Below are 24,018 nucleotides of genomic sequence, written 5' to 3'. Positions count from 1 at the left end.
AGCATTTTCATTTATTGAGAATGAGAGGGCTGATGGGATTGGGCACTGAGGTTTAGAGAAGACATAGTAGAAAATAGAAAAGAAAAAAAAAGCAAATTATGGGCTGCCAGAAAGTAATGCTGAGCAATACTGGGGGGAAGGGCAGTCTGGCTTGAAAATATACATTTGAAATGGAATCAATTAGCATAATATTATTTCCCAGAAGGGTTTAGCCTCAGATCCCCATTTCACTAGGCCATCATAAAACAAAACAGGATTACATGTCTTTCTCTTTTGAAGGCAAATTAGCAAGATGGTTAAGACTTAGACCTTCTGGGTTCAAATCCATGTGTTCAGATTTATTCTTACATATTCAGGCAAAATGGTAATGAATTTGATGAACAATTTGATTTAGTGATCAATTGAAGATCTGATGAGGAAGATTTGGAAAACACAACTTTGGTCTTCCCTTGTTAACTCACAGGCCTTTGAGGGCTTGATGAATTGTTGGAAACTGGCCTGAGGCTGAAGTCTTCTGACACACTTTTTTCCTAAAATCCCCACCTACCCCAGACTGCGAAGGGTGTGGCACCGGACTTTAAATACCACCAGTGCCTTTACGCTCCTCCCTCCTGTTGCCAGTTCCCCTTTATGTGGTTGCCTCAAGAAACTGTTCATTCTGGTAATAATTCCATCACTCAAAGTGCTTTTGAAAGTTCTATTTTGAAATCACATCAAATCACCTGGTCTCTTTGGCCTCAGTTTCTTCACCTGCAATGTGAAAATATTAATGCTTACTCTGACTCCTAAAGTTGTCATAAAAATCAAACGAAAAATATTTTATAAATTGTTAAGTGCCATGTAGACGTTACCAATTAACACACTATTCCAGAAATTACACCTTTGCTTTATGGCCGCTATTCAGTTTTTAGTAAAAAATACCTCATACATAAACGTCTCCAAATGACCTTTGCTATAACCTAAAATAAAATCTTATTTCAAAGTGTAAAGATATTACAAAGGACATCCAGAGTTTCATGTATGGCATGGCCCTCTCTCATCTCCTGTAAAGATGAAACGTCTTGTGTTGAAATTGTGAGGGCATTTTATGAAAGAAAAATAAAATTTCATTTCTCTGTTTTCCCTCTTCTGCAGGAAGTCACCAAAGCAGTACAGCCTCTCTTACTGGGAAGAATCATAGCTTCCTATGATCCAGATAACAAGGTGGAACGCGCCATCGCGATCTACCTAGGCATAGGCTTGTGCCTTCTCTTTATCGTGAGGATGCTGCTCCTTCATCCGGCCATTTTTGGCCTCCACCACATTGGAATGCAGATGAGAATAGCTATGTTTAGTTTGATTTATAAGAAGGTAATACTTCCTTGCACAGTCTCCATGCTACGTGTTAGTGGCGTCATGTTTTAAATGCCATACTGATACAAATAAGGGGTAAATGCTGAAATCAGTTTTGTATACCTGTGAAATAAATGGCAGCAATAATGGATATTTCTAATTTTCCTTGATAATTCACCTCACTTCAACTAATAATTATTGAGTGCCTTCTATAAACTGCCTATATTTTAGATTTCATTTTTTTTTTCACTAGTCATATACCATTTTTTGGAATCCATGGCTCCCCATTGAAATGATTCTTACTATCTGCCTAAAAGTCATTGACAAAATATCATCTTATTGTAAACTGCCATGTATCTTTACGTTCAACAACAAGAAATTGTTAACAATAACCCAAGCAATAGAAATTTCTACCTTAACTAGTTGTGACACAGTGGTGGTATCCACTGCCTTATTTTGAGTTAGATTTTTGTCATCCTAAGTTCTGCAAGTTAAAAAATTTTCGAATAGCACATGCATGGCAACCATAAGAACCTTCTCTGCTTTTCTGTGTGCATTGTCCAGTTAAGAGTCCAAGTTGCTGATATGCGCTTTGGGTGAATTCAGATTAAGACTTCCTTACCTTACAAACACAATTTAAGGTCATCTCAATGACATGTGCTTTCACCAGCCTGATTCGTGTGTGACCGTTTGATCTACCAAGTGATTATAGAAACCTGTTTGGTTGAATCACTTGGATATTGCTTTATCCTTCTTCTCTTTTTTCTTACCCCAATGTAAAAACTTTATATACTTGGCTTATAAGGGACACGGACCTGAAATTCCCTCTAGCAAATAACCCGTAACACTTCCATAATATACATGCAAGATCAGTGGCGTTGTAAAACCTTGATAGCCATACTTTATTGTTCAAAAAAGCCTTCTGTGGAGGCACAAGGGAAAAACCAAGTCTACAGTTTAATCAAATCACCTCAGCCACAGTCTCATCAGTTCACAAGTACCAGGAAAGCATGGGTGATAAATCAATAAAAATTTTATCTTGATCCAGAAATTATATGTAAGTGATGAAATTATTAGGTATTATTTGGAGGGTAGAATTTACACAGAATGCATATCAAAGAAAGTTGAATCCAGTTTAAAAATATTTATAAAAGTGATTTTATCATAATGGTAACTAATAGCTAAGGATGTACATGACAAGCTTCTAAGTGATTTTTAGGTATATCATTTAATTTGACCAAAGCTCCATATGGTAGAAACTATTATCCCTATTTTATGGATAAAATATTTTGAGAAGCTAAGACCTAAAAGTTATAAAACATTGTACAAGAACTGCGTCAAAATTTCTAAAATGGGTAAGTCACAATCCTTAAAGTGGAGGGTTTTCCAACTATTAGAGAACATAAAATAAGTACTGAAATAATATAGCAATTCAAATTGTGTTATATAGGCAGAGAGAAACATGAAGTGCTCTGGGCTAAGGGGAGGGGAGATCAAAGAAGGAGCAGGTTAGTTTGTGAATAAGTTCATATAGAATGTTTAGCACAAATACAGCGATATATGTGCTTTCAGACCCAGAATGCATTAATAAAAAGTTAGAAGTTGTGCCTGTCCTTTTTCAACATTGATTATCTGTGTTCTTACATATTTTCTTTACCCCTCTAGCCACACCTATTGACCTGCATTGACATCATCACCAAAGAATACAATTTCATCTCCATGTGGCTGTGGTTTGGTCCCTAAAATAAACTGGTACCATATCTGACCAGTTTCATCCATGTGGCAGGCAGCCACTAATTCTTCCCACATTGTTCCAGATTTTGTAGTAGAGCATAGTTTTCTTTGTTCCAAAATCTGTAACCATGATACATTCAAATTATATTTTAAATAATGAATCTAAATACAAACTAGATTGAGCTTTGCCTGTGAATTTCAAGAAGATAAAGTTAACTAGAGTGAACAGATATTCACTGTTTATTGTGCACATAAACTCCATGTTAAGCCATGTAGAACCCATGTTAAGCCCAGTCTCAAGTTACCTGAGACTGAGCATGTTACCAGGTCATGTGTCATCCAGCTCAATGGACTCCCCCCCTCCCCTGCCCTGTATTGCTCTAATAGCATTTTGAAATTAACTGCTTTATTCCTTATTCATCTGTGCTTATCTAAATGCTATTCATTATTCCACACCCATCTTAAAATTCAACCTCAATAAAATATTTGCAGATTTTTATAACCAGATATGGGAACTTTCTCTTAATCACCCTATTTTAGTCTATCTACTCCCTTTAACTAATTTATCATATTTAGTTATGTATGTACTAGGTTATCCTGAGGCAAGAATTATGTTTAAGAAATCTTAACAATAATCCCTGAAGCCTTGAATATAGTGATTTGTATCTACTAAGTGCTCAATACATATATGAGGGATTCAGTTGAAGCAAATATTAGATAGGTACTCTTCAGTCAAAGCCATCTAATGGCAAATCAATTCTTATTAAAGTTTATAGGCAAAGTATGACTTATCTTTCATAATAATAATTTATCTACATAAAAATTCTATTTTGTATATATGGATATATTTTTCTTTGTAAAATTTAAGAATTTTTTATTAATGTAACTTTCACAAAATTATTAATGATTAAATTATTTGTAATATAATTTTATTGACTTTAACAGTAATTTTATTCAACAGAGTTACTATAAGATCGCATGAAAAATTTAAGGCCAAGATTTTATTAAAAAATTTTTTTTATTGACGTATAGTTGGTTTACAATATTGTGTTAGTTTCAAGTGTACAGCAAAGTGATATAGATATATATATCTATATATATATTTTTTCAATTCTTTTCCATTATAGGTTATTACAAGATATTGAATATAGTTCCCTGTAAGGCCGAGGTATTAATCTCAAATTTCACTGCCTTTGGTTCCATCTTTTATAAAAACAAACAAAAGCAAAAAAAAAAAAAAAAACCCTCTACAGTATATAAATGAATATTTAAGTACAATATTGTTCCCATTTTGGATTAGAAAAAATAGTTACTACTCACTAGATACTGTAAAATAAAATAAGAAGAGGCATGCCAGTGTAATATTTGTTGTAAAGAGAAATATTTATAAATCTGAGAAGATACTGAGTTAGATGAACATAAAATAATTTTCATTACCTTAACTTAAAAATGCGTGCATAGTTACCTAATTCCTCAGCTGTATTGTAACATTACTTATAAATATATTTGTCTACTGTTCATTGACAATATCTAACTTCCCATTTTCCTTTTAGACTTTGAAGCTGTCAAGCCGTGTTCTAGATAAAATAAGCATTGGACAACTTGTTAGTCTCCTTTCCAACAACCTGAACAAATTTGATGAAGTATGTACCTACTGATTTAATCTTTTATGCATCTTTATTATAACTCATACAACCCCAAAGGTTTTCTGGGTCAGATAACAGTAATAAGTGGTTAAGTCGTAAGCATCCCTACCTTACCTATTTCTGAAAACTGAGAAGGCTAAGTTGTGTAGCAGAGTGCCATTTTGGGGTCTCACGGGACCACCCAACTCAAGGGCACCTCAGCTTGCTTTGTATTTACAAGGTTTTTTTACAATTCAGTCCCTATCAGATCTTGTTTCCTTTTAAAACTTTAAATCAGTTATTTACTTTGGCTGAGTATGATACTCTGAGCAATTCTTGTTCAGTGCTGTCTTCTGTCACAATAAAATTCGAGGTCCTTGAGGACAGATTGTTTTATTTATCTTTGCATTTCTAGTATTTTACATGGTATCAAACCCTTAGCAGATGCTAAATAAATTACTGTTGAATTGAGCATACATGTGTTCTGAATATATTGTCAGGTGATAAGGTTGTACAGTTGTGTAGGTTGAACTTCTGAAGAGTCTTTTGTTCTCTCATGTTCTGTGTCATGGCTCTTGCTTTATCCACACAGAAGTAAGTTATTTAAAATAAATTCTTCAATCACCATGCAATTCCACTGGAAAAAGATCACAGTGACTTGAAGTTTGTTTTGGGGGAAATCCTATGCGTAGAATGTTTAAGCACATTGCTATGTGTTCCATGTAGTGAATACCTAGATTTTAGTGTGTTCAGAACCATGAAGTGTTTGATTGTATGAGCTCACTGTGCTTGATTTCTTTCTTCTTTGCTTGTTTTTTCCTTTGTTTTGGGGGTGGAGGATAAAATGTCAGTGGTGTTCACTGTGATTTTATTTTTCAGGGACTTGCACTGGCGCATTTCGTGTGGATTGCTCCTTTGCAAGTGACGCTGCTGATGGGGCTGCTCTGGCAGTTGTTACAGGCCTGCGCCTTCTGTGGACTTGCTTTCCTCATAGTCCTTGCCCTTCTTCAAGCCGGATTAGGGAAAATGATGATGAAGTACAGGTAGCACTCTTATTTACATAGTTTGAAAGGGTTTTAAATTAGGTTTTCCAAAAGCCCACTCTAATAAAACCAGAACTTCTCTATGCACTGAACCGTGATCTTGCTAGGTGTCACGTAAAAGGAATTATTTTCATGACGTAATACTTTCTATATCAAGGGGACATGTTTTTGCTTGTCAGTCTATAGAATTTCTTTATAAATATGTTACCATCCAGTTCACTTTTTGCACATCAGAGATTTAGGTACAATGGATAAAACATTTATGTGAATGGGAGGGAATGCATATATTTTGGGGAGAGTTTATAGGCTTTTTCTACCCTGGTTTGTGAATCATCACACCACAGGCTTAGTTGCTTTTTATTACAGAGTGAATCAGTGACACCAGTCACTGCTTATGAAAGAGGACTTCTAGTTTGCCAGCTAGAGTATGATAGAAAGTGTACACATTTTGGAGTCAAATAGCTCTTAGTTTGAATCCCGGATTGCATGCTTACTAGTTACATGACCTGTGTCAAGCTGCTTCAGCCACTGTGTTTCTGTTTTTTTTTCGTCTTTAAAATAGAGGTAATCACCTCTGTTAGGTTGTCAGAAGAATTAGGCATAACGTATGACATGCATCTAATACAGTGTCTGGCACATGGGAGGCATTTACTAAATGACAGTTACTATTTTTGTTACTATATATTTGATAATAAAATAAACCTCCATCTGTTTAATAAAAGAAATGTGGCTTTTCTTAAAAGCTTGGGCAGTTCTTAGTGGACATTTTGACTTGTTTTTACTAAGTATTTGATTGGTGGATGGATTAATTTACAGAGATCAGAGAGCTGGAAAGATTAATGAAAGACTGGTGATCACGTCAGAAATGATTGAAAATATCCAGTCGGTTAAGGCATACTGCTGGGAAGAAGCAATGGAAAAAATAATTGAAAACCTAAGACAGTAAGTCATTCTGATAATTTCAGTATCAATTGAATTAGCCAATTAAGGTTTAACATATTAAAAATGAGTATGTCAGAGTGGACTTCAGATCGTATTTGAAATTTCTGACAACCAAACAGTTGTATTAAGTTATATCAATATTCATGTGTTATGGCTTAATGCCATTTTCATGGGGCTATCGTTTTACATAGGTGTCAAGTGTGCTATTTTGCACTACAAGGATATGTATCCCTTATGAAAGAATTGCCTATATGTGCTTATAGCTGCTTAATATACTTATTGACTAAAATAATGATCATGATTCTAGAGACTGATGGAAACCTTAAGTGGAACTGCTAGAGTAATAAGGATATGATTCTGAACCAAATAAATGATTCTCTAGTATTATAGCTTCCTTAATTTATATGTTATGGCTCATGAAAAACAAACAAAAAACAAACCCTTCTGTTTGTTTAAAATATGTTTGTTCTTCCTTAACTTACGAGTAATGCAGGGTAATATCTGTAAATTGTGTTTCTATAAACCCTCCACTTGAGAAATCAGTTCAAGTAATGAAAGCCGCCACCTGAAGTAGAATCAGTACTTGGCAACCGTCTACATCTCCGGTCTTGTTTTACCTTAGATAACCTTTCTCTCACTGATTAGTAAAGATTATAGCCAGCAAAAAAGTACAGCACAGACTGAGATACTGTTACTGAGAAAAAAAAAAAACAAAACAAAAAAGACTCTCTGAGATTCAGTGGGCATAGATCTTCTGTTAAAGGGCAAATAATTTCAGGATGAATTAGCTCATGAGAGCTTCATGGGGAAAAAATGTACTAAAGGGAAGAGTCCCATTTTGGATGTTGTGAATATGGGTTACCAGGGATTCAGGCTGCTGATTCCAGTAGACAGTGGTAACTGAGCTGCAGGTGTGTGATTGGAACAACAAAAGAAATGCTGAAATGTTAAGTCCTTTGCAGTGTAAATAGAAAGAGTAAAAGCGTATTTATTGCCCAAACATAATTGGTCACCTGTTTTTATTATGCCTTTCAAGACAAATCCAGGAAAGAAATTATATTTTCTTTCCAGAAACATCCTTTAAGATCTTGTTTAGTTGGTTGAAGGTTTTTCTCATTAACAAGTGAGTTTTCCATCACACTTGCCCCTGGATCACTCTTAAATGCCTATAGGCACAGGCATAACCAGAATGATGAGGAGATTATCAGAGAATTTGGTTTTCTCAAGCTTCAGGGTAAACTCCTGGTCAGATCATTCTAGGTGCTGACTTTTCTTGACTTTGGGTTTTTTTTCCCCTCTTCCTCAAAAGATGAAATCCATCCTTCCTATTCTGTATTTCTGTTTAACCAATTCTAATAGCAAATGTTTGGTTTTAACTTGTATTATCTGGTTCCTTAATCTGGCATGAAATTGTTACCTGAAAAGGCTGCAAAGTGCTGACGTAAATATGGGAAAGCAAAAATTGCTTCTACTCAAAAGAGCAAATAGAATGTTCTGAAAGAGATTGGCAGGATGCGCTGCAAAGGGATGACCTCAGCCTGGGCCACTGCTGCACTGGGCAAAAGGCTGTGTAACACTCCCTGAAAATCTACTTCTTTATTGCTCTCTGGTAATAAAGTCACTTTGAATTTTTTTTATAAGATAAAATATTTTTATGACTCCTATAGTGCTAGTGATTTTATTATGGTGAGTACTACTTTCTAGGTGATTCTTATATATGTTCTTTTTTTTTTTTTTTTTTTTTTAAGAAACTCCAAGTCTTTTATTTCACTCAGGAGCAATTATTTATTTTTATTTGTAAATGTCCATATCAGGGTATACAATAAAGCATTCTAATGATGTATTCTAATTAGCAAGACTAAAGTCATAGGGAGATTGATTCAAGATGGCAGAGTAGAAGGACATGCTCTCACTCCCTCTTTTTTTTTTAATTTTTAAATTTTATTTATTTTTTTATACAGCAGGTTCTTATTAGTCATCCTTTTTATACACATCAGTGTATACATGTCAATCCCAATCTCCCAATTCATCACCACCACCACCACCCCCACCCTCTGCTGCTTTCCCCCCTTGGTGTCCATACGTTTGTTCTCTACATCTGTGTCTCAACTTCTGCCCTGCAAACTGGTTCATCTGTACCATTTTTCTACGTTCCACATATATGCGTTAATATACGATATTTGTTTTTCTCTTTCTGACTTACTTCACTCTGTATGACAGTCTCTAGATCCAACCACGCCTCAACAAATGACCCAATTTCGTTCCTTTTTATGGCTGAGTAATATTCCATTGTATATATGTACCACATCTTCTTTATCCATTCGTCTGTCGATGGGCATTTAGGTTGCTTCCATGACCTGGCTATTGTAAATAGTGCTGCAATGAACATTGGGGTGCATGTGTCTTTTTGAATTATGGTTTTCTCTGGGTATATGCCCAGTAGTGGGATTGCTGGATCATATGGTAATTCTTTTTTTTTTTTTTTTAATTTTATTTATTTATTTTTGGCTGTGTTGGGTCTTCGTTTCTGTGCGAGGGCTTTCTCCAGTTGCGGCGAGCGGGGGCCACTCTTCATCGCGGTGCGCGGGCCTCTCACTATCGCGGCCTCTCTTGTTGCGGAGCACAGGCTCCAGACGTGCAGGCTCAGTAGTTGTGGCTCACGGGCCCAGTTGCTCCGCGGCATGTGGGATCTTCCCAGACCAGGGCTCGAACCCGTGTCCCCTGCATTGGCAGGCAGATTCTCAACCACTGCGCTACCAGGGAAGCCCTCATATGGTAATTCTGTTTTTAGTTTTTAAGGAACCGCCATACTGTTCTCCATAGTGGCTGTATCAATTTACATTCCCACCAACAGTGCAAGAGGGTTCACTTTTCTCCACACCGTCTCCAGCATTTGTTGTTTGTAGATTTTCTAATGATGCCCATTCTTACTGGTGTGAGGTGATACCTCATTGTGGTTTTGATTTGCATTACTCTAATGATTAGTGATGTTGAGCAGTTTTTCATGTGCTTCTTGGCCATCTGTATGTCTTCTTTGGAGAAATGTCTATCTAGGTCTTCTGCCCATTTTTGGATTGGGTTGTTTGCTTTTTTAACACTGAGCTGCATGAGCTGTTTATATATTTTGGAGATTAATCCTTTGTCCATTGATTTGTTTGCAAATATTTTCTCCCATTCTGAGGGTTGTCTTTTCATCTTGTTTATGGTTTCCTTTGCTGTGCAAAAGCTTTGAAGTTTCATTAGGTCCCATTTGTTTATTTTTGTTTTTCTTTCCATTACTCTAGGAGGTGGATCAAAAAAGATCTTACTGTGATTTATGTCAAAGAGTGTTCTTCCTATGTTTTCCTCTAAGAGTTTTATAGTGTCCAGTCTTATATTTAGGTCTCTAATCCAGTTTGAGTTTATTTTTGTGTATGGTGTTAGGCAGTGTTCTAATTTCATTCCTTTACATGTAGCTGTCCAGTTTTCCCAGCACTACATGTAGCTGTCCAGTTTTCCCAGCACTACTTATTGGAGAGACTGTCTTTTCTCCATTATATATCCTTGCCTCCTTTGTCATAGATTAGTTGACCATAGGTGTGTGGGTTTATCTCTGGGCTTTCTATCCTGTTCTATTGATCTATGTTTCTGTTTTTGTGCCAGTACCATATTGTCTTGATTACTGAAGCTTTATAGTATAGTCTGAAGTCAGGGAGTCTGATTCCTCCAGTTCCGTTTTTTTTCCCTCAAGACTGCTTTGGCTATTCGAGGTCTTTTGTGTCTCCATACAAATTTTAAGATTTTTTTGTTCTAGTTCTGTAAAAAATGCCATTGGTAATTTGATAGGGATTGCATTGAATCTGTAGATTGCTTTGGATAGTATAGTCATTTTCACAATGTTGATTCTTCCAATCCAAGAACATGGTATATCTCTCCATCTGTTGGTATCATCTTTAATTTCTTTCATCAGTGTCTTATAGTTTTCTGCATACAGGTCTTTTGTCCCCCTACATAGGTTTATTCCTAGGTACTTTATTCTTTTTGTTGCAATGGTAAATGGGAATGTTTCCTTAATTTCTCTTTCAGGTTTTTCATCATTAATGTAGAGGAATGCAAGAGATTTCTGTGCATTAATTTTGTATCCTACAACTTTACCAAATTGATTGATTAGCTCTAGTAGTTTTCTGGTGGCATTTTTAGGATTCTATAGGTATAGTATCATGTCATCTGCAAAGAGTGACAGTTTTACTTCTTCTTTTCCAATTTGTATTTCTTTTTCTTCTCTGATTGCCATGGCTAGGACTTCCAAAACTATGTTGAATAATAGTGGTGAGAGTGGACCACCTTGTCTTGTTCCTGATCTTAGAGGAAATGCTTTCAGTTTTTCACCATTGAGAATGATGTTTGCTGTGGGTTTGTCGTATATGCCCTTTATTATGTTGAGGTAGGTTCCCTTTATGCCCACTTCCTGGAGAATTTTTATCATAAATGGGTGTTGAATTTTGTCAAAAGCTTTTTCTGCATCTATTGAGATGATCATATGGTTTTTATTCTTCAATTTGTTAATATGGTGTACCGCATTGATTGATTTGTGTATATTGAAGAATCCTTGCATCCCTGGGATAAATTCCGCTTGATCATGGTGTATGATCCTTTTAATGTGTTGTTGGATTCTGTTTGCTAGTATTTTGTTGAGGAGTTTTGCATCTATATTCATCAGTGATATTGGTCTGTAATTTTCTTTTTTTGTAGTATCTTTGTCTGGTTTTGGTATCAGGGTAATGGTGGCCTCATAGAATGAGTTTGGGAGTGTTTCTTCCTCTGCAATTTTTTGGAAGAGTTTGAGAAGGATGGGTGTTAGCTCTTCTCTAAATGTTTGATAGAATTCACCTGTGAAGCCATCTGGTCCTGGACTTTTGTTTGTTGGAAGATTTTTAATCAGTTTCAATTTCATTAGTTGTGATTGGTCTGTTCATATTTTCTATTTCTTCCTGGTTCAGTCTTAGAAGGTTATACCTTTCTAAGAATTTGTCCATTTCTTCCAGATTGTCCATTTTATTGGCATAGGGTTGCTTGTAGTAGTCTCTTAGGATGCTTTGTATTTGTGTGCTGTCTGTTGTAACTTCTCCTTTTTCATTTCTAATTGTTTTGACTTGAGTCCTCTCCCTCTTTTTCTTGATGAGTCTGGCTAATAGTTTATCAATTTTGTTTATCTTCTCAAGGAACCAGCTTTTAGTTTTATTGATCTTTGCTATTGTTTTCTTTGTTTCTGTTTCATTTATTTCTTCTCTGATCTTTAGATTTCCTTCCTTCTGCTAACTTTGGGTTTTGTTTGTTCTTCTTTCTCTAGTTCCTTTAGGTGTCAGGTTAGATTGTTTATTTGAGATTTTTCTTGTTTCTTGAGGTAGGCTTGTATAGCTATAAACTTCCCTCTTAGAACTGCTTTTGCTGCATCCCATAGGTTTTGGATCATCGTGTTTTCATTGTCTTCATTGTTTTCATTTGTCTCTAGGTATTTTTTATTTCCTCTTTGATTTCTTCAATGATCTCTTGGTTATTTAGTAACATATTGTTTAGCCTCCATGTGTTTGTGTTTTTTACATTTTTTTCCCTGTCATTCATTTCTAATCTCATAGCGTTCTGGTCAGAAAAGATGCTTGATATGATTTCAATTCTCTTAAATTTACGGAGGCTTGATTTGTGACCCAGGATGTGATCTATCCTGGAGAATGTTCCGTGCGCACTTGAGGAGAAAGTGTAATCTGTTTTTGCATGGAATGTCCTATAAATATCAATTAAATCTATCTGGTCTGTTGTGTCATTTAAAGCTTCTGTTTCCTTATTTATTTTCATTTTGGATGATCTGTCCATTGGTGTAAGTGAGGTGTTAAAATCCCCCACTATTATTGTGTTACTGTCAATTTCCTCTTTTATAGCTGTTAGTAGTTGCCTTATGTATTGAGGTGCTCCTATGTTGGGTGCATGTATATTTATAATTGTTATATCTTCTTCTTGGATTGATCCCTTGATCATTGTGTAGTGTCCTTCCTTGTCTCTTGTAATAGTCTTTATTTTAAAGTCTATTTTATCTGATATGAGGATTGCTACTGGAGCTTTCTTTTGATTTTCATTTGCATGGAATATCTTTTTCCATCCCCTCACTTTCAGTCTGTATGTGTCCCTAGGTCTAAAGTGGGTCTCTTATAGAGAGCATATATATGGGTCTTGTTTTTGTATGCATTCAGCGAGCCTGTGTCTTTTGGTTGGAGGATTTAATCCATTCACGTTTAAGGTAATTATCGATATGTATGTTCCTATGACCATTTTCTTAATTGTTTTGAGTTGTTTTTGTATGTCCTTTTCTTCTCTTGTGTTTCCCACTTAGAGAAGTTCCTTTAGCATTTGTTGTAGAGCTGGTTTGGTGGTGCTGAATTCTCTTAGCTTTTGCTTGTCTGTTATGCTTTTGATTTCTCCATCGAATCTGAATGAGATCCTTGCCGGATAGAGTAATCTTCGTTGTAGTTTCTTCCCTTTCATCACTTAAAGTATATCATGCTAGTCCCTTCTGGCTTGTAGAGTTTCTGCTGAGAAATCAGCTGTTAACCTTATCGGAGTTCCCTTGTATGTTATTTGTCGTTTTTCCCTTGCTGCTTTCAATAATTTTTCTTTGTCTTTAGTTTTTGCCAATTTGATTACTATGTGTCTCGGCGTGTTTCTCCTTGGGTTTATCCTGTATGGGACTCTCTGCTCTCTCTGGACTTGGGTGGCTACTTCCTTTCCCATGTTAGGGGAGTTTTCGACTATAGTCTCTTCAAATATTTTCTCTGGCCCTTTCTCTCTTCTCCTTTTGGGACCCCTATAATGTGAATGTTGTTGTCTTTAATGTTGTCCCAGAGGTCTCTTAGGCTGTTTTCATTTCTTTTCATTATTTCTTCTTTATTCTGTTCCACAGCAGTGAATTCCACCATTCTGTCTTCCAGGTCACTTCTCCGTTCTTCTGCCTCAGTTATTCTGATATTGATTCCTTCTAGTGTAGTTTTCATTTCAGTTATTGTATTGTTCATCTCTGTTTGTTTGGTCTTTAATTCTCCTAGGTGTTTGTTAAACATTTCTTGCATCTTCTCGATCTTTGCCTCCATTCTTTTTCTGAGGTCCTGGATCATCTTCACTATCTTTATTCTGAATTCTTTTTCTGGAAGGTTGCCTATTTCTACTTCATTTAGTTGTTTTTCTGGGGTTTTATCTTGTTCCTTCATCTGGTACATAGCCCTCTGCCTTTTCATCTTGTCTATCTTTCTATGAATGTGGTTTTTGTTCCACAGGCTGCAGGATTGTAGTTCTTCTTGCTTCTGCTGTCTGCCCTCTCAGTAAAAGTTTTAAATATCACAAAATTGATTTGATTGTCGGCAGCAGATTGCTTGCTGAGCTGCAGTTTCTGCTAGTGTTGGAGGGTCTCCTGCAGAGGTGGGGGGTGGCTGTGTCTCACCGTCAGGACAAGGACACTGACAGCAGAAGTTCTGGGAAGTACTCCTTCTCTTATAGATGTTCTTGAGTGCATTATTCTTACAGTACCACTTCTTTCATTTTCCTCACTTTCCTCCTTTCATTTTGACAAATTTATTAACATTTTTGTAAACAGTATTTTCTAGCATTAAAAACATATAAGCCTAGCCAATAGTATTCTTCTTTCTGTTGAAGATTAGAGACACACATGTAGATTCTAAGTGCAAGACCCTGTGCTGTGCTGTCATTTATCTTGGCAGCAACTCCACAAGGGAGATATTATGTTTCTCTTCTGTAGATGTGGATTCTGTAGGATCAGAGGGAAGAGAAACTTGTTTAAGATGGCATAGCTATAACCAGGAGAGCTGAGAGTCACACCCCAGTGAGATTCCCAAATCATAATCTGCCTTCAATACCAAATAATTAAAATAGGTAGGCTAGACCGCATTAGACTGGGAGTCACAATGTAGATTGGGAACATTGAACTTCGTTTTCTTCATCAGAGTGCTCAGGATTACATTTTTTTTCAGACTTAAAAAAAAAGGATTTCCTCTGAATTCTACAACTTGAGAATGAGAACTTTTCTGAGTTGTACAAGCATGTGGAACTAAATGCTGGGCACAGCTATTGCTCCTTCCCACCAGCACTCTCTACTTGTCTGTTTTATCTCTGCTCTTTCCCTTGCAAGAGCTGAATAGGAGGATCACAAGTGACTCTAGTTTTGATGGTCCTGGAAGAGTAGGACAGAGGTTGAAGGCAGCATTGTCCTCTCTTCTCGCCAGCCTCTGCACTCCCTGTTTTCTGCTTATTGGTGCATTTAAACCTCTTCTGTGTGTGTTAAAACAATAGTTCACATTTGTAGTTCAGACTATAGGATCAGAAGTGTGATTGCAAATAACTATACTGAAAGGAGAGAGACAGGGAGGATGCAGCATCTACTCACTTATAATTTTTCAAGAATTACCTGGGTTCTTTTTTTAAATTTATTTATTTATTTATTTATTTTTGTCTGTGTTGGACCTTTGTTGCTGAGCACGGGCTTTTCTCTGGTTGTGGCGAGCAGGGGCTACTCTCTTGCAGTGCGCAGGCTTCTCATTGCGGTGGCTTCTTTTGTTGAGTATGGGCTTTAGGCACATGGGCTTCAGTAGTTGTGGCACACGGGCTCAGTAGTTGTGGCTTGCGGGCTCTAGAGCACAGGCTCAGTAGTTGTGGTGCACAGGCTTAGTTTCTCCGTGGCATGTGGGATCTTCCCAGACCAGGGCTTGAACCCGTGTCCCCTGCATTGGCAGGCAGACTCTTAACTACTGTGCCATCAGGGAAGCCCCATTTGGGTTCCTTTTTAAAATGCAGATTCTGGAGGCCTACTGCAGACTCAGTCAGTATCTCTGAGTGGTGGGCCTGAAACTCTGCATTTTAACAGGTTTCTCAGGTGATTTTTACTCATGCTAAGGCTTGAGAACCACTCCTCTATGGCTTATATGTTATTTTCAAGGTTCCCCAAAGCCAAGCTAGAACTTCTGAAATGTTAACAATCCATTAGGGAATCCCAGAATTGTCTTTTTCCTTTATAAGTCTTTCAACATTATTCTCATATCCACACTTAATTACTTAAAACACCAACCAACCAACAAACAAAAAATTATCAGTGTCATTAATCTTAAAAATTAATAAAGAAGTGAATAAAGATATAAAAGCAATATAATAATTATAGTAATAATTATTAAGATTATTGTAATTTAAAAATAATATTTACAGGTATTATATGCAAGACACTGGTACATTCATTATGATCCATCTCCCTTTCAGATAAGGTAACTGAGGCCCAGAGAGGTTAAATAACTTGCACAAGGTCACACAGCTCATGCAGGGTAGAACGAGGATCAGAACACAGAGAGAAAGATTTGAGAGTCTATGTTCAGATTTTTAATTCCAAGATGCCTGATATTTGAAAAGTAAATAAGCATCCCAAATCCTATTTTTTTTTTATAGAACAGAACTGAAACTGACCCGGAAGACAGCCTATGTGAGATACCTCAGTAGCTCAGCCTTCTTCTTCTCAGGGTTCTTTGTAGTGTTTTTTTCTGTGCTTCCTTATACACTGCTTAAAGGAATCGGCCTTCGAAAAATATTCACAACCATCTCATTCTGCATCGTTCTGCGCATGGCAGTCACTCGGCAATTCCCCTGGGCTGTACAAACTTGGTATGATTCTCTTGGAGCAATAAACAAAATACAGGTAATGTACCAAAATTGGGCATCATCACAATGAATTTAGAACAGTTTAGAACTTTATTCATGAGCAAACTCTCTGGAGAGGTATTCTTGGCCTTGGGCCTGTTTGATGCACAGTATTTCCTGTCTTGATGTCTGTATGTGGTCTAATGAGCCCTTGTAATGAAAGCCTAGTGAAATAAAATGAAGGCCTGTGAAATTCTCTTAAGTCAGAGAAATTGAAGAAAATATTGTTTCTGTATTCCGGAGATTTTTATTCAAGTAATCAATCAATAGAGCAGTTCTAATGAACTTGGCAAATGTGCAAAATGATGGTGGCAGATTCATCCGGGAGTTATAAGATTTTCCAGCTAACACTAGGAATGTTCACCTTAAACTTTTCCAAGTGTTTTTCTGGACTGTATGATGGATGACAGTGGCATTTTATGACACATTAATTACCTTAAAATCTCAGCAAGCTGATGTAGCTGGTAATTTTGAAGAGAGGTTCTAAAGTCCTCAGGTAATGAGACTCAATTAATGCAAAGCTAACAGAATCAGCACCATAACCTTGGGTGTGGTTATTATTTTTATAATTAATATACAGTTCAAAATGTTTTATTATACTTGTTTGATATCCATTTAAATATTTAACCCAGAAAATAAATCATTGTGACATAAATTTAAAAAATGAGGGTGAAGGGTGAGCCACTTTTAGGTAGTTCTGCCATTATTTAGCCTAGGCCAGAGTTTGCAAATGGTGGCCCATGGACTTAATTTTGGCCCTTGACCTGTTTTATTTGACCTTTACATTAAAAAACAAAGCAAAACAAAAAAACCTAAAACAACGCATTTGAATTAGTTGGCAGCATTTAAAAATTGTGTGCTGTCACATATACAACAAATCATGTCTTCAGCCTCTTTTGAAAATTTGAAGTATACAGTAAACTGGGTCCTCTTCCCTCACAAGCTGTGGCAGCTCCCCCCTCAGAGAGGGTCTGCCCTCTCCAGTTCATCACAGTCTCTACTTAGCCACCTTCCTTAGTTTTATCATCTTGAAAATATGTGAGTTTGAGATCTGCAATTTAGACAGATTGGTGAATGTAGCTCAGAACCATGGCAGCTCTTGGACTAGTCTTATTTCTTCTGTTAGTCCATCACAGCCATGTGGGAGGTGGTGAGGAGATAGAGAAAGAGAGAGAGAGAGAAAAAGACATAGAGACCCAAAGAGAATGCATCAGAGAAACAGATTCACTAAACAGGAATACAGACAGAGAAACAGATCTTAAAAACAAAACTGGGAGAAAAAGGGGGAAACCAAAATAGAGATAGTGAGTGAATTGAAGAGGCGAGAAGGGAAAAAGTGAGCAAGCATCAGATTTTTAAAACTACCTCCTATGAAGAAGACTTCAGGATGCATAAACTTAATTCTTCCTCATGCTCCCACCATCTCTAGGAGCACTGTGATTCTGATTCGCTAATAGAGCCCTTCTTTTAGAATCAAGGTTTGATACCCTAAAATCAGTTAGATCAGATCTTCACACCTTTACTTAACCCAGAGAAGTGATGCTAATGATGCCTCTAATCAGGAGGGTGCTATAAAGATGAAGATAATAGTTTTCTCTCTCTTAATGTTGAATTGAGGCAATTGGTGGGTAATTCAGGTGTGCTTTATAAATTCATCACTAAGGGTAACATGTAATAGTACAAGGATGAATCAGTGGTATGTTAAAAATCTAATGTATAAAAACAGTTTTATAAAATATCACATTTCAAAATGATGAATTCTAGTACTTGGCAAATTAACTTTAGAACACTTATAAAATTATTTTATTAAGAAACAATTTCTAATATAATTCATAAAATCCAAGTACAGAATGCATCACTATTAGAGTGTAAAATAGATGTAATAATGTATTAATGGTATCCTGGTTCTGCAATACGTTTTTGCTCTCTTTTGCAAACAGGATTTCTTACAAAAGCAAGAATATAAGACACTGGAATATAACTTAACAACTACAGAAGTAGTGATGGAGAATGTAACAGCCTTCTGGGAGGAGGTCAGATATTTTTCGTTTTTGTTTGTTCTAAATATTTAAGCTTTGCTTGTTTGTGGTTCTGGTTTTCATCCGAATGGGCAATAAAGTTAGAATGATGATAGAACTTATTTTATAGATTAAGAGGTAGAGGCCCAGGAATATTAAATACGATAGACAAGCCTCGTCATTTTTTTCTAAGTCATGTAATTTGTTTCACATAACAAATTAGGAAGTAATACAAAGCTCATAGGTTTTGGAGCCAGATAGAGCTGGGTTTGAATCCTGGTTCTGCCATTTACTATCTGTGTAATCTAGACCAAGTTACTGAACTTTGTGGAGCCTCTCGTTCTTCATCTATAAAATGGGAATATTAATATATACCTTGCAAGTTTGTTGTGGGGATTGACTGAGATAACTTATGGAAAGTATTCAGCATAGTACCATGCACATAATAGTTCCTCAGTAAATGCTACCCTCTCTGATCTCAAGTTCCAATCCAATGCAATTTACATACACCAGTCACCATAAAGATGTATGAGAAATAGACCAATGTATTGTTTTCTACTATTTTTACTTGTTTTAATTCACTACTAAAAATTCTCTCATATTTCTCATGGTCAGAAAAAATATTATCAATGATTTTTTTCAGCTTCTAAAGAAGTAATATTTGATTATTGAGAATACCTGTTGAGTTCCTCTTTCCTTATCACTTTTTTATGTTGAGTAAACATAGGAGTTATGAAACCAATGTCCCATTTCTACCTATTTCACAATATCTTAAATTGGTTTTATTTATATAAGTAACCTGACCTCAAGGGCTTTACTATACTTCATATACTCATTCTTTATCTGCCCAGAAAAATTGTGGAGAGGTGTGTGGATCAGATTGATTTTACTTCTTTGATTTTAGGAATTTCAAATGCCCTTCTAGGCATGAAGAAAAATAAGAAGTTTGACAGTACTTACAGACAATTGTTTTTCTAATCTCCATTTCACTCTGCTTTCATCTAATAAAATAGGTAGCATGCTTGAGCCCTTACAATCTGCCAGGTACTAGATAAGCACTTTATATGTTTTGTCTTATTTCTCATAACATTCCTATGATGAAATCTTAATGTTTCCATTTTGCTGATAAGGGAATGGAGGCTTAGGAAGGTTACAGAACCTGGCTCAGCTCACAGAACAGGCAAGGGCTGAAGTCAGGTTTTGGACCCCAATGTCACAGTCTACAACTCTTTCAGTGAACCTTCTGTCTGGCTGTATCCTCATCCTCCAGACTCTGTCAGCTATCAAATTCTGGACACTCCTTGATGATATTTACCCAGGATAGTGGTGCTTGTTAAATCTCTGCCATCATGTCTGAGACTTCAGCACCCACATGAGCAATCCTTCCAGTACTGTCCTCAGAACTTACATTTTACAGTTAGTTCAGAAGCTTCCTTTCATGGTCACATGCTGAGCTTGGTGAGCACCTAGACTTACTCCACTTTGGAAGTGTCGCACTCTGGAATCTCTTTCTTAGTTCAGAATTTCCTGACCTTAGCTCTCTCAGTCTCTTCATCCCACCTTTACTGCCTTCCAATTTCATGAAAATTTCTAGGCTCCTTAGTTCTCCCTTTTGGACGACTCCTGGTTTAACCTCCACCAGTGACAACACCAGTCACTTGAGTTCTTCTCCCAGCAGCAACCTCAATTCCCTTTTCCTTTCACTGAATCTTTTGCTACAAAACATTCACTTGATATCTTTGACGAAGGAGGTGCTATCTGGGAAAATCATATACTCTAGTCAGTTACAAGTTTTATACAGTTATTGTTTCAACTTCAAATGGGCCTATAAACTTTCTTGGGAAATATTTTCATTTATATTTAGTTAATTTTCTTTACCATTTCTCTAAAAGCTTTTCCAGATTTTTACCACTTTCCTGAAACTCCCAATCTCTCCCAGGTTCTGCTCACCCCCAGCAGATGGCCTTGACTTCTGTAAGATATAGAGAAAATATATAGATGCTATAAAATATGCAGCATCATGTATGAATGCTTATAACTTCTTTCTTCACCCTTGGGATTATTTTTTTCTTCTCTTTCTTGTCTAAGTGAAAGATGTGTGCTTCCTCCTGCCTTTGACTAAACTGTTATCGTCTTGCTTCATCTTCTCAGGACATGGGGCCAGGAATTAGTCTCTCTCTACAAGTTTCAACATCTTTTTTTCAACTGACTCCTTTTCACATTTAAATATTTTCAAGTTAAAAAAATTTCTTCTCTGACTTTTGCGCACCCAGCCTCATCCTCCAAGCTTTATCATTCTGCTTTCTTTTGCCATCAAAGCTGTTCTTGCTTCGTCATCTTTTATGACTTTTCCCTGCTGCAATCTGGATTCTGCCCTTACCAATACATTAAAACTGTTCTTTTAAAACTACTTATTTAAATTAGCTTTAGTGAACCACTCTTTCCATGTCATCTTATATTCTGACCATGACTTCTAAGTCTTCCCTCTCTGCCTCTTCAATGGTGATGGGCCACTGCATCTGCACCTAGGCTTCCTTCAGGCATTTCATGCTCTCTGGGTGACTCAGGCTCAACTGACATCAATGTGCTGATGACTCTCAAAGGCAAATCTCTAGCCCCAGTTTCTTTCCTGAACTTCATACATCATTTCTAAATTCCCTGCAAGCTCCTCAGGCACCCACATTCATCACTCCCCAAGCTTCATAAACCTGCTCCTTCCAGTGTCTTCTCCACACGTTTGATGATGTCACCGTTCACCCAGTTACTCAAGAGGCAAGTCCCTGATGAGTTATATATGACTCCTCACTCACACCACACCTGTGAGTAGGTACAGTTTCTATTTATGTATTAGGAAGCTGAGCTTTAGGGAGTGTAAGTAACTCGAACAAGGTTATACAACTGGTTAGGAGAGAGCCAAAAGGTCAGCCTAGGTTTCTCTGCCTCTAATTTTAAAAAGTGGACTAATGCTTTACTGTATACAAAATACTTTCATATATATTATCTCATTTAAAACCCTCAACAACTCAGGAGACTGAAGTTCAGAATGTCATGATTTATTACCCAGCTAGTTGAGAAGATGAGACAGAGACTGAAGTAAAGACAAAGGGTATCATAATCCTTCCTCTGACAACCACAGGGGACTTGTAAACACGGAACATGTTCAACTTTACTAGGGATCAAATAAAAATAAGATCAATAGTGAGATTCCATTTTCACCTATAAAACACAAAAAACAGAACAAAACAATACAAAATAAATCCCAAACCAGAAAGCAACAGTGTTGATAATGGTTCCTCAAATCTAGCACTCTCATACCTTAATGGAGGAAAATTTGGAACTGCTTTTCAAAAGACTTAGAATTTTTGCTATACCTTTTGCCCTGGAAATCCCACGTGCGGGAATTTATACTTAAAAAAAAAAAAAGAGATTTGCTCCAAGATTTATAGCAAAATACATGCATCACAGAATTCTTAAGTTAAAAAGAAAACCATATAATGTCAAAAATAGAGAACTATTTATAGTTTATCCATACTCTTGGATACTATCCTGCAACTTAAAATTATATTTAAAAGAATGTTTAATGGTATGTGAAAATGTTTATGATTTATTGTAAGTCAGAAAAAGCAGGTCACAAACCTTATGTATAATTTTTCCTTAATGTTGTAAAATATCATATGTATGATTTTATATATATATGTGAAGGAGTGGAGGGGTATCATTAAAATGTTAAACATGGTTTCTTTTCAGTGGTAGGATTACAGGTGATTATTTTTTTCTTCTTGCTGCTTTCCTCTGTTTACCAAATTTCCTGAAATAAGTGTTTTACTTCTGTAATCAGAAATTAAAGTTATTAGTAAAAACAACCTTCCATTGGTCCAAGGGCTTATTGGATAAAAGTCCTATTTCTAAGCATGGCACATGAGCCCCTTAATAGCCTGCACTGCCCACCTTACCAAGGATACCCTTTGTCATCTTACCACATACATCTCACCTAGCCACTCACCATTCCTGAGATCTATTTTGTTCTTTTAAGCCTAAAATGTTGTGCATCCAGATCCTTCTTCCTGGAACACCTAGACTATTTCTTGTTCTTGTGAAATAACCACTTACATCCTTCATAGCCTAGTACTGTGTCATTTACTTGGTCAAATTCCAGACTGAGTCAGTTGCTTTCTCTAATGCGCTCCTATAGGACTTGGTGTGAATTTTCAGTTGTAGCACTAAACACATTGCAGTATTAATATCTATCCATACGTTATTTTCCTATGTGGGATTTTTGAAGTGGTCTTTTTAAAAAATATTTATTTGTTTATTTGGTGTGCCGGGTCTTAGCTGCGGCACGTGGGATCTTCGGGGATCTTTAGTTGCAGCATGCGGACTCTTAGTTGCGGCAAGTGGGATCCCTGACCAGGGATTGAACCCAGACCCCCTGCATTGGGAGCATGGAGTGTTAACCACTGGACCACCAGGGAAGCCCCTGAAGTGGTCTTTAATACAGAGGTGATGCTCAATAAATGTCTATTAGATAAATAAGTGAATAAAGGAATAACAGATGACTTCGTCTCATTTAAAGACTTTTCATTGCCTACTTCTTAAAAGCTTTGCTTTTAGTTATCTGTTGACTGAAAGGGATATTAGCCATTCATATCATAAGAATTCAAGCAGTGGTCTTCAAGCTTAATTGCTTATGTATGCCCTAAAATAGTTCTGAAAAACTATGTATATCTGATACATTTTAAGTTGACTTTTCAACTTAAAAACTAATTTTTCAACATAGGTTTAAGTGGTGGCAAAGAATGTAATTCTTGTCTATTGTACATTGTCTTCATATGTTAAATAATTTTTTTCAAAACTTGGGAGCTGCAGTTTCAGTGCAATTTCATGGGAAATAAATGAATTTATGAAGTCAGGTCTCATTGTCAAGCCAATCAGCTAAATGTGACTTGCTTTATGTCAGGAAAGTGTGACTTGACTTTAAAATGCAGATAATAATTTGTATTAATTTATTAACTCATTAAAATTAAATAATTAATTAAATAATAAGTTAATTAAAATATCTTATTTCTCAATTCATTTCTGAAATATGATTCTGAGATGATAAGACACATAGATTGCCATCAGTTTGAAACTTGGGTGAAATAAGATGTTACCTCCTTCAGTATTTCTGGCTTTGCTTTTATGGGATCACCTTTCAGGAGAAAATCATTCTCTTACGGTCCCATTGTTTGTATTACTGAACTTTTTGCACTCCAGAAAGTGCAACGTAGCTAAACTTAGGGCTGGTGAGAAATCTGCCTCTTCTGTGTAAAGTGAGGGAAGGACAATTGTGAGCAGGAAGTGGGAAAGAGAAATGACAAACAGCAGGCAAATTCTCAGGCAGATTAACTTTAGGAAGGAGTACTTTTGCATGTTGAGGATGTGGGAATACATTCCGTTAAAACTGTGTGCACTACCTTCCTCCTGATAATCTGTAGTGCTGTTTACTTTGGTTTGAAGACCACTACCCTAAAGCTTCCCGTGGGGCAGTATAGAAGCAGGGCACTTTCAAAAGAGAATTCCTTCTCCCAGCTACCCTTACGAAAATGGAATTCATTCAAATCATAT

General features: G+C 36.5%; 1 protein-coding gene across 3 annotated transcripts in view; it reads left to right on the top strand.

Moving 5' to 3' along the window:
* CFTR (CF transmembrane conductance regulator) overlaps nucleotides 1–24,018 on the top strand; it is a 195,072-nt gene that overhangs the window by 46,843 nt on the left and 124,211 nt on the right. For 2 of the 3 annotated variants that reach the window (XM_036864464.1, XM_036864462.1), the window contains exons 4-9: nucleotides 1,135–1,350; nucleotides 4,620–4,709; nucleotides 5,571–5,734; nucleotides 6,551–6,676; nucleotides 16,148–16,394; nucleotides 18,337–18,429. In XM_036864464.1, coding sequence (XP_036720359.1) covers nucleotides 1,135–1,350; nucleotides 4,620–4,709; nucleotides 5,571–5,734; nucleotides 6,551–6,676; nucleotides 16,148–16,394; nucleotides 18,337–18,429 — 936 coding nt within the window. The remainder of the gene's footprint in view (nucleotides 1–1,134; nucleotides 1,351–4,619; nucleotides 4,710–5,570; nucleotides 5,735–6,550; nucleotides 6,677–16,147; nucleotides 16,395–18,336; nucleotides 18,430–24,018) is intronic. The other variant, XM_036864463.1, reaches the window with a different exon arrangement.

Source organism: Balaenoptera musculus, chromosome 9 (assembly GCF_009873245.2).
Source record: "Balaenoptera musculus isolate JJ_BM4_2016_0621 chromosome 9, mBalMus1.pri.v3, whole genome shotgun sequence".
NCBI lineage: Eukaryota > Metazoa > Chordata > Mammalia > Artiodactyla > Balaenopteridae > Balaenoptera > Balaenoptera musculus.
Note: the sequence above shows the minus strand (reverse complement) of the source record. Positions and strands in the feature narration are given on the sequence as shown.